This window comes from Hevea brasiliensis, chromosome 12 (genome assembly GCF_030052815.1).
Source record: "Hevea brasiliensis isolate MT/VB/25A 57/8 chromosome 12, ASM3005281v1, whole genome shotgun sequence".
Lineage (NCBI taxonomy): Eukaryota > Viridiplantae > Streptophyta > Magnoliopsida > Malpighiales > Euphorbiaceae > Hevea > Hevea brasiliensis.
This window is the reverse complement of record NC_079504.1, coordinates 22473089-22483950: the sequence shown is the minus strand read 5'-3', so window position 1 is coordinate 22483950 and position 10862 is coordinate 22473089. Positions and strand designations below refer to the sequence as shown.

At 34.4% G+C, this 10862-nt stretch overlaps 1 protein-coding gene and 1 non-coding gene across 2 annotated transcripts; one reads left to right on the top strand and one right to left on the bottom strand.

The window, feature by feature from the left end:
- On the bottom strand, positions 1 to 107 carry LOC131171495 (small nucleolar RNA R71). Its single transcript, XR_009142155.1, has one exon. It is a non-coding gene; the product is annotated as a small nucleolar RNA R71 (small nucleolar RNA).
- Positions 108 to 7027: 6920 nt separating this feature from the next.
- LOC131171136 (alpha carbonic anhydrase 8-like) lies at positions 7028 to 7552 on the top strand. Its single transcript, XM_058130595.1, has 2 exons — positions 7028 to 7369; positions 7433 to 7552. Exons 1-2 carry the CDS (start codon positions 7028 to 7030, stop codon positions 7550 to 7552), a joined length of 462 nt encoding a protein of 153 aa, XP_057986578.1.
- The last annotated feature ends 3310 nt before the right edge of the window (positions 7553 to 10862 follow it).

Below are 10862 nucleotides of genomic sequence, written 5' to 3'. Positions count from 1 at the left end.
GAATTGAGGAATCAAATGACAGCTTTCAAACCAAGAGAAGATGAAACTCCCTATGAATCAAGGATGAGATAGAAGGAGTTAGAGAGACAATGCCCACATCATGCCATTCTAAAATGGATGATAAACTAAAATTTTTACACCAATGTTACTCTTGTAATTAGAGGGATTATTGATGCTCAAACAGGAGGAGAATTTATTATGAAGCAAGAAGATGAAGCTTATGAGCTGTTAGAGAAAATTATAAAGAATACTCTTCTTTGGAGTAGTCCAAGAGGACCAGCTCCAACTCAAAAGAGGCAAGCTGCTGGAATGTATGACCTTGATCCATTCAACATGATTAATGCAAAGTTTGATGCACTTACAAATGTTTTGGCAAAGAAGATGGAAGATTTAAGTATGTTGGTCAGTTCATCATCATCATCTGGAAGTTTACAACAGATTGCCTGTGCAGAAGGAACAATGAGTTGTGGAGTAGAATATGGAGAGCAGGCTGCATATGTTGGTAATTATGGGAACAAACAGATGGGGAATCCTTACTCTCAAACATATAATTCAGCTTAGAGGAATCATCCTAACTTTTCATAGGGAAATCAGCAAAACTATCACACCTTACCCCTCTGTAAGATATAACATGATCCCATAGAATACCTAATGAACCACCGAACTTCACCTATCGATAACTCATTAAGTACCCTACAAGGGATTTTAAAACAATTTTCTTACTTTTATAAGTGGTGAGCATTTTCTAATAGGTATTAAAACATTTAATTAGAGTTTGAAAACTAGTTAATATTTTTATCCCATTTTATTTTTTCACAAATTTTATAAAAATTTCGGCAGAGTGCCGTCTGTATTTTGAGAAAATAATTCTTCAAATACCTGTAAAAAGCACTTTCAAAAATTTATCTCAACAACTTCATCAATTCAACATCCATCCCAACTAATTTCAATATCATTTCTCAATTTTCAAAATTCAACATCATCAAAATACTACTAATTAATTTCATTCAAATTAAAATAAAATATTTCCATTTATATTTTATTAAAGATAAAATAATTTATATACATCATTCCAAAATTTACATTAGGAAAAATCCAAACCAAAATTTATTACAAGCTTTATACAACTCTATACAACTGCTCATGACCATTTTCTACATTTACATACATTACATACATCAAAATAATTTTTACAATCAGGGTATAAAATATACCCGATAAACTTTAGAGGAGGTAGCTCCTCAATCCTCAGCAGTTCACTCTACTGCTCCTCAATCCTCAGCAGTTCACTCTACTGCTCCTCTAGTCTCTATATCTGCGACAGCAATAATAGCCATCGCTGAGTACTAGGACTCAGTGGTACACAATATACTAAAATAATCTTTATGCAAAATTTAAATCATACTTATTCAAAAATTAAACTGAACATAAAATATAAATTCAAAACATGATTTATAAGATTTTAATCCAAACAATTTCCTTTCAAAAGTCTCAAAACAAATTTCATAAAAACACATAGCTATATTATGCCATTCGAAACATTTAATCTCAATAGCCAGAGGCTTATGAGAAGTCACATCAAAAGGCTAGCTAGCTCAAATATATGAGAACCCATTCTTTTTCTTCTTCTACTGGCACACACCTTAACACTTTAGCCAGAGAAGGAATTAAAATTCGAAACTAATTTCTCCCACTAGTTATGCTAGTGAGGTATTCAAATATATGGTCATGACACTGTGGTTTCAAAACTATCTTAACAATTTATCAAACATTTATTGCCATTTCAAACACATACTAGTAAACTTTCAACAATTTAAGTCAAAAGCATAATAAACATTTTAATAAAATTAATTCACAATTTAATATCACAATTCATTCAAAACAATTTGTAGAAGAAAATTTACAGAAATTCTATGTTGTGCACAAACCTTATACGAGTCGCCTTTTGGCCTTGACACGATGCCTCAGGTTCTTTTCCGGTATTCTTTTCCACTGAAACACACAGTTTCACAGTGTTTCAGTATCACAATTTATCATAACTCCTAAATTCAAATCTACTTATACCTAGCTTTAATATGCTAAACTTGACGTTCTTAAAAATTTGTATTTTGGAGTTATTATTCATGATACTGTTTAAGTCAATTTGTTGACTTCTAATGCTTAATAGGCATGGGAATTCTAATTTCACCCACATACCACATTTTGGTTACCTAATTTGTTGGTTTTGGTTCTTTTCTCAAAACTTAAGTCTTTTAGGCAAAATTTTAAATTTTCAGTTTTTGTGTCCTATTTTGTACTATTCCATTGGTCATGTTTCTATTAGAATTTGGCTAAGTTTTCTTCATAGAAGTTGTTCTTTATTGTCTTAGATTTATTTTTATTTTTGAATCACTCCATTTGGAGTTTTGTAGCCCAAGTTATAGCCATTTGAACATGGCTGGCCGGATTTGGTTTTACCCAGAATTCTAGGCAAATTCTGGTTCTGGCAGTTTTGGGTTACTAATTTTAAGTGGCTAAATGAGTTGGTTAAGGGCATAATTTGGACTTGTGTTCTTCATGAAAGTTGTAGGGCTATGTCTCAGTTTTCTACTGGTAAAATTTTAGGTCATTTATAGCTGCCTAGCCCAAGTTATGGCCAAATGAACAAATACTATTCATTTAGTCATTTTTGTACATGGCAGTGTGCCCAATTCCGGGTTTGGCCAATTTGTTCACTATGCTATGGTCACTTTTTGAGCATGATTCCTATATGAAAAATGTGTCATTTTGTGTCTAGTTTCATTCTCAATTGGCCTCACACTAATTGGATTAGTAAATTTTTAGTTTTGGTCTCTGAAAGGGACCTAGGTCATGCTACCTATAGAATGACCATAACCAATCTGAATTTAAACTTAGTTCCAACACTTCATACACACCTCAAATGGTCAACTCAAATAAGGTCAATAACATCATTTTCCCAATTGTCTAATTTTTCTTCAATTTTTCACATGTTCAAAACCCTAGCTACACACAAAGTTCAACCTAATGCAATTTAAAGTCTGTATTCATGTTCTACACACCTAATTCACCTCGAATAACCATTCAAAATCATCAAACTCATTCATATCAAACCCTAACCCTAGCTGGATGAATTTTCTATTTGGTCCCTCAACAATTGTTTTGTTATGATTTTAAGTTACTTTCTAATTTAATTAAACCAAAACAAAATCATTTAACTACAAATTTTCAAGTTTAGATTACTAACCTTGTGTGAAGCTTTTCTATCCTTTTAATTCTTCAAATTTTCTTCTCTTTCTCGTGCCCAATCTCTTGTCCAAGCTTGATTATCAAAGTTTTGTTGAGAGAGCTTTTATGTTCATCAATGGTGGAAACAACCAAAAAAAAAAAAAAAAAAGGGAAAGAGGAAGAAGAAAGTGCCGGCCATAATGGAAAGGAAAACAAAAATTTTTGCTTTTAACTTTGCTTTTGTCTTTAGTTCAATATTTATCCCAAAATCAATAATTAAAAATTAGGTTTATTGCATCATGCTTATATCATGCATGATGCAAATAAACTTTTTCTTTTCTTTCTTTTTCTTTTTCATTTTTTTTTTCCATTAGTTCTTTAATTTAATTCTTGATCCCAAAATTTTCCTTTCTCTAATTTTATTGGACAGTTAGGTCAAGAGTCAGCTCTAGGGGTAAATTGACCAAATTACCCCTCGCCGGTTCGATCCGGTTTGCAAGTAATTCAATATTTCTTCCGGATCCCTGACCTAATTATTTGACCTACTTAACAATTCTTTTTTGTGATTTTCTCTTTTCCACTATGTTCACAATAGTCTTAAGGACCGCGGCGTCACATTTTACGGATCAAAATTTGAGTTTAAATTAACCTCGCAGTCCTTCCCGAGAAGGTCACCCATCGCTGTGACTCTTGGCTCATCTAACCTCTTATGTTCTGCTTTTCTTATTTATACTTAACTAATTAACAATTACTAATTATTTGTGTTCAGGGCTTATCTAGTTGTCTTAGATGTAGTTCTAATTCCATTAATTATTCAGACCGACACCGATCACCGGAACAGTGAAATATACCGGGCTATACAAATAGGGGTGTTATAAAAATCAAGTCCCAAATTAGAATTTTCAACCACAATAGCAACAAGAAATTCTATATTAGCAAAATAGGCAACCATTGCCTAATTTTCAGCAGAGAAACATGAATCCTCCTCCAAAATAACAAGAGCAAGGTTCTACCACAGAAGCTTTGTTATAATAAATTCTTACCAACCAAACTAAGCATGATAGAGAGATGGAAGAAATGAAAGCAAGGCTATAATAGAAGCAAACACATAACAGAATGAGAGCAATGTCAAGCTATCAAATCTTCCTTAGGTATCAAGTCTTTTGAAAAACTTCCAAGTCAGTTGAAAAACCCAAGAGAGCAATGTCAAGCTATCACATTAAGGAGTGGGAAGGTTGTAAACAATGAAAAGAGTGAAAAAAGTGAGAAGAGAGAAAATGAGAAAGAAATTGATGAGCGTGAAAAACAAAAAAGTAAGAAAGAAACTGCAAAAAAAGGTAAAGAGAAAGTTGAAGAGAAGGAAGAGAAGTATATACCTCCAAAGCCCTATAAGCCACAACTTCCCTTTCCACAAAGATTTCAAAAAGCCAAGCTTGGTAAGCAATTTGGGAAGTTCTTAGAGGTTTTGAAGAAGTTATACATAAATGTGCCTTTTATTGATGCTCTTTCACAAATGCCCTCTTATGCAAAATTCTTGAAAAAATTCTCTCAAACAAGAGGAGACTTGAAGACCATGAAACTGTAGCTTTGACAGAAGAATGTGTGCCATACTTGAAAGGAAACTTCCTCCTAAGCTCAAAGACCCCGAAAGTTTTTCAATTCCATGCCATATTGGAGAATCATGTTCTACAAAAGCTTTATATGATTTAGGGGCTAGTGTTAGCCTCATGCCCCTTTCCATCTATGAAAAGCTCAATATGGGAGATCTTAAACCAACTCACATTTCTCTCCAACTAGCTGAAAGATTAATTAAATATCCAGAAGGGATCTTAGAGAATGTACAACTGAAGGTTAGAAAATTCTACATCCCAGTTTACTTTTTCATTTTGGACGTGGAAGAGGATTCTCATATGCCAATCATTTTGGGGAGGCCTTTCTTGGCTACAGCTGGTGCTTTGATTGATGTGAAAGGTGAAAAGCTCACTCTTAGAGTCGGAGAGGATCAGTTAGTCTTCAACATTGGCAATGAAAAGAAGAAGCAACTTGAAGATGCAGACTCTTATTTGAGAATTGATATAGTTGATGAGTTAGTAAAAGAGCACTTTAGAAAGAGCTGGCCGAAGGGTTCCCTTAAAAGTTGTCTAGTCCATGAAGGGAGTATCAATAATGAAACTCCAAAAGTGGCTGCATTTGCACAACATTTGAAGAGTAATCCACCTTATCTTATAGCACCAATCTTTCAAATTGAGCAAGTGGAGAAAAGTGAAGTCAAGCAACCATCTCTCAAAGAAAAAGATGCACCAAAGGTTGTCAAGAAAGAAATGGTTGGATTTTTAGACAAAGCAGCAAGACTCTTCTCATGTGATGGAAAGAAAATGAAGTATATATTAATTGAAGCACCTATTGGAAATAGAGACAACAATTTCTAATTCCAACCACTATGAAACATGACAAGGGTCAAGCTAATGACCATAAATTAGCGCTCTTGGGAGGCACTCCAAGTTCTTTTATTTTGCTTTTGTTGATTTACTTTTATTTGCATTACTTTTGTTTTTTTTTTTTTTTGTCTTAAATCTCCCCAAATTCAATTTTTGATATTGTTGAATTTTGTCTTTTGTAGATGTATTTTAAAGGGATGAAGGTTGTTGCACTGCTGGGGAGTTACTCTTAATTTGATATTTTATCTATTAACTCTTCCAATATTGATTTATTTTCATTACTTTCTATACAAGATCCCTTCTTGGCTTATGCAGAAAAGTTCTCCAGCAAAAGCTCTGCAGTATATGCTATTTGCTAATTCTTCTTTGTTGAGGTTGGGTGTATTATCTTTTATATATATGTGCTTATCACGATGATATTATGGTGAGTGGGTCATTTTTGTGATTTTAACTTAACTGGGTTGTGTGATTCAATTTGGACATGCTGTATTTAATTGGCATAATTTGGAGTGCCTATCTTCTTTTGTGAATAAGTGCAACTTTGTGTAGATTCTTGTTGAGCTTTAATGTGCTAAAATGTTAATTTGCATAGTTTGAGTTGAAATGGCACTATTCACAAATATTCCTTATGCAGAACTTGCTATTACAAACTTGTATGGTGTAATTAAGATGGATTTTGCATAAGTTGATGTGTTTTTTATGATGATTTTTCATGATTTATGCTTCACAGGGTTGAATTTCTTCATTCCCATGCATTTTCCAAATTTACAATGCACTTTTATTGTAATTTGAATCTTGTTGAATTGTGCATAAGTAACTGCATAACTTGTACAATTTCCGGGTCTCAAATTTCCTTAAATTCTCATTTCTGTCGAAACTTACATAAGTTCTTACATAACTTATGCAATCCTGCATAACTCAATTTCCTGGAATTTCTATTTCTGCTGAAATCTGCATAAGAACCTGCATAACTTATGCACTCCTGCACAACTAAATTTCCTTAGTTTCTCATTTTTGTCGAAATTTGCAAAACTAAGTGTATAACTTATGCACTCTTGCACAACCAAATTTTTTGACATTTCCATTTTTGCCGAAATATGCATAAGAGCCTGCGTAACTTATGCACATCCATTTTCACCTTATGCAAAAACCCGTATGTCTTGTGTAAATAAAAAACCTTCGCACGACCCAACTTCCCACCTTCCACTTCCCATAATTACTGTTCATAACCACCATTCTCCCCATTTTTCTTGGTATCATTTCTTCACTTCCCTATCTTTTTGCTGACCAAAACCCTAATTTCTCCTCTATTTCTTTTCTTCTCTTCTTTCCTTCCTCCATTCCTATTGTCATCGATAGGCCCCATGGAAACCCCTCCCCCTTCCCCTCAAGGCTCTCCTCTCCAAGTTACTCCCCTCGCCATTCAAGCCCCAAATCCTGACTGCCCTCCACTACAAACCTCTCCTTCTCCCACTCAACCATCCACTTACAAAAGGAAAATTCGGTCCAAGAAAACCTGCCCCATTGCATCTGCACCCCCTCCCACAAAGCAAAAAGAATCGCCCGCCACTCCTACTTCCAAGCCTCCACCCAAAAGCCCTAGAACTGCAACTTCTAAAGAAAAAGGGTCTAGTGCTTCTGCCTCTCACCCGCAAGCCAAGTTTCCCCCCTCAAGCAAGAAGAAACCTTTTGTGGCAACTTCAAAGGTAACTAAATTGCCTTAGCCCCTTATTGATGCTCCACATAAAGCCACTTTTAAGCACTTAAAGGACAGGAAAGTGCAACTCACTAGGTACATTTCTGAAGATGCCCTCAAATCTGTTGGTCTATTTGATAGTGTTGTTGCTTATCTTGATGGTTTAGATTGGATGGATTTTGAGCATAAATAGGAGTTAGTTTATCCAGCCCTAGTTTTGGAATTTATATCCTCATTTTCTACTACCTTAAAACTGCATGAGATGGATTAAAAGCCAATTATGAAATTTAGGTGCTTAGGGCAAGATATAGAGTTATCATTAGACCAATTTCATACTACCTTTGGGTTTGCTCTTGATGGATTATTTAGGGTCCCGTATACAGGCACAGAGGTTGTAGATAAAGGAGTTTGGAATGCTTTTCAGTTTTGGAAAGATATTATAAACCAATCTCATGCTTTCATACTAGCAAATCCAAGACATCCCAAATAACAGACCCAACCCTTAGATTAATCCATGGGCTTATTACTAGCACCATCTTGGGTTGAGGGACTAGCTCTAGTGCTGTTGGAAAATCTGACCTCTTTATGCTTTGGTGTGCTTTTCATAAAGTCAAACTAGCTCCTGGTTACTTCTTTAGTGAACATGTGTTGCACACTGCTACCAAATCTATAGGTGATATTGTCATAGGTGAGCTCATAACTGTTATAGCCAAACACTTTGGCTTTGATCCAGAAGAGCACCCCTTACCTGCACTTACAGACACTCTGTATTTTGATGCTCCTCACTTATTCAAGAGTTTACCACCATTTGACACTGCACAGCCAGCAATAGACACAAGACCATCAGCACAGTCAGGACCATTTGCACAGCTAGAGGCATAATATGCACCACCAGTCCAACAACCTTCTACTGATCCTACACAACCTACACAGTCTACACAACATATCCCAGCAACATCTACACAGCCAACACCCTCTGCAACTAGACCCTTTTCCTCCACAGCACCCCCTACCTTCAACACTAAAGCCTTATTCACTTATCTTGAAAGGCTTAGTGATGATATATATTTTGTGGATAGGAAGTTGACTTTGGTCTTGATACCCTTAAGGACTATCATGATCATCTTTTCGATCTCGTTATAGAGACTAGGGATAAGCAGAAAGAGCTGAAAGAGATGATGAAGCAGCTTATGACTTTTCTGGGTATGCCACCTCCACTTCCATCACCTCCTTCAGAGCCACCCCTTCAGCAGCAACCACTTCCATCCAGTCCACTAGTAGCCTCCTTGGACCAAAACCATAGAAATAGATTAATTTTTAATTTTGCTCTTGTTTAGCTTTTAGGAGTTTTTATTTTTAAATGTGCTACAACAATTTTAGTTTGTTTTCAATTCTATTTCCTTGAAATACAATTGGATGGATATCCCCTTGATTTTTCATTGTTTCTATCTACCTTTGCTAATCCTTTATGCATGCTTGTCAATAGATTATATATACTTACATATCTACGCAGCTGTTAGATTATATATACTTACATATCTACGCAGTTGTTTTCAAGTTTTTCCTTGATATATTATTATGTTATATATTGCACAGGCTGTGAAACTGCTTATGTAACTGATTTTAAACTTATATTTCTCCTGCATAGCCTGTGCAGTCCCTTATGCAACTCATGCTATCCTGCACAGCCTATGCAATCTCCTTATGCAACTTTTCTGCAAAGCATTTATTCTGCATAGCTTGTCTAGCTTCCTTATGCATCATCATCATCATCCTTTATATTCACATTTAGACTCTAAAATTATTGCTCTATGCCAGGTAACTCCTTCTCTTTGCTTCTAAATTTAACAATTTCTGGTTATTCCTCTTTCCTTCGAATTTTCATGCTGCACTGCCTTAGACATTGAGGACAATGTCTAATTTTGAGTTTGGGGGTGTGCATTAATGTATTAATGCTCTAATTTTGATTTTTGCTAAGTTTTTCACATTTTGAGTACAGGAACATCTCATCCCATTCCATTTGCATATATATATATGAGTAGATTTGAACTATATTAAAGAAGAAATTGTTCCAAAAAGATTTTATGAAAAAATTACTGAAAAACTTTCAGCAGGAAATAATTCAAAAATGGCTATTGGCTATAAGATAGAAGCCTCCATAGCTAATGGTGTTTTTCTTTTCAGAACTTCATTTGTAATTGTCCAAGATATTCATCATAGTGTAATCTTAGGGACCCCTTTCATTAACTTGATAACTCCCTACAAGGTTAACGATGATAATATCTCCTTCAAAACTACAAAACAAACTCTTGTTTTCCCTTTCGTTACAAAACCAAAAACAAGAAATCTCAATATTATAAAAGCTTGTTCCATTTATACTAGTGAGATTAATGCTTTAATAAAAGAAAAAAAGCAACACTTTTTGTATTTACAACAAGATGTTTCTTTAACAAGAATTAAAAAAACAATTACAAAACGATTTGGTGAAAAGAAAAATTTCTGATTTCAAAACCCAAATTGAAAAAGAAATTTGTTCTGATTTACCAAATGCCTTTTGGAATTGAAAACAACATATGGTAGATTTACCATATGAAAATGGTTTCGATGAAAAACAGATACCTACAAAAGCCAGACCAATACAGATGAATGCTGAACTAGAACAACACTGTTGTTCAGAAATTCTAGATTTAAAGAAAAAAGGATTAATTACAGAATCTAGATCTCCTTGGAGTTGTGCAGCTTTTTATGTAAACAAAAATTTGGAAATAGAAAGAGGCACTCCTAGATTAATAATTAATTACAAACCTTTGAACAAAGCTTTGAAATGGATCAAGTATTCAATTCCAAACAAAAAAAGATCTTTTACAAAAACTTCACTCTGCATTTGTATTTTCCAAATTTGATATGAAATCAGGATTTTAGCAAATATAAATTGATCCAAAAGATAGATAAAAAACTGCATTCACAGTTCCCTTTGGACTATATGAGTGGAAAGTCATGCCTTTTAGCTTGAAAAATGCCCCATCAGAGTTTGAGAGAATTATGAATGAAATCTTTAATCCATATTCAAAATTTTGCATAGTCTATATAGATGATGTTCTTATCTTCTCGGAGTCAATTGAACAACACTTCAAACACTTAAGAACATTCTTCTCTATTACAAGACGAAATGGCCTTGCCGTTTCAAAATCAAAGGTCTCTCTCTTCCAAACCAAGGTTAGGTTTCTAGGCCATTACATATCCCAAGGAACCATTACTCCAATAGAGAGAAGTCTAGAATTTTCAAACAAATTTCCTGATAAAATCTTGGATAAAACCCAGCTACAGAGATTCTTAGGTAGCTTGAATTATATCTTAGATTTTTGTCTAAATATTAATCGTTTAGCAAAACCCTTGCATGATAGGTTAAAGAAAAACCCTATTCCATGGACAGATCTTCACACTGAAGTGATTTGTCACATTAAATAACAAGTCCAAACCATTCCTTGTCCACATTTAGCAGA

What these genes read in the sequence shown, in the direction of transcription:
- LOC131171136 (XM_058130595.1), top strand. Translation starts at nt 7,028, where the DNA reads ATGGAAACCCCTCCCCCTTCCCCTCAAGGCTCTCCTCTCCAAGTTACT. An exon ending in CTTTTGTGGCAACTTCAAAG is followed by an intron (nt 7,370 to 7,432) that starts GTAACTAAATTG and finishes AAGCACTTAAAG; the next exon opens with GACAGGAAAGTGCAACTCAC.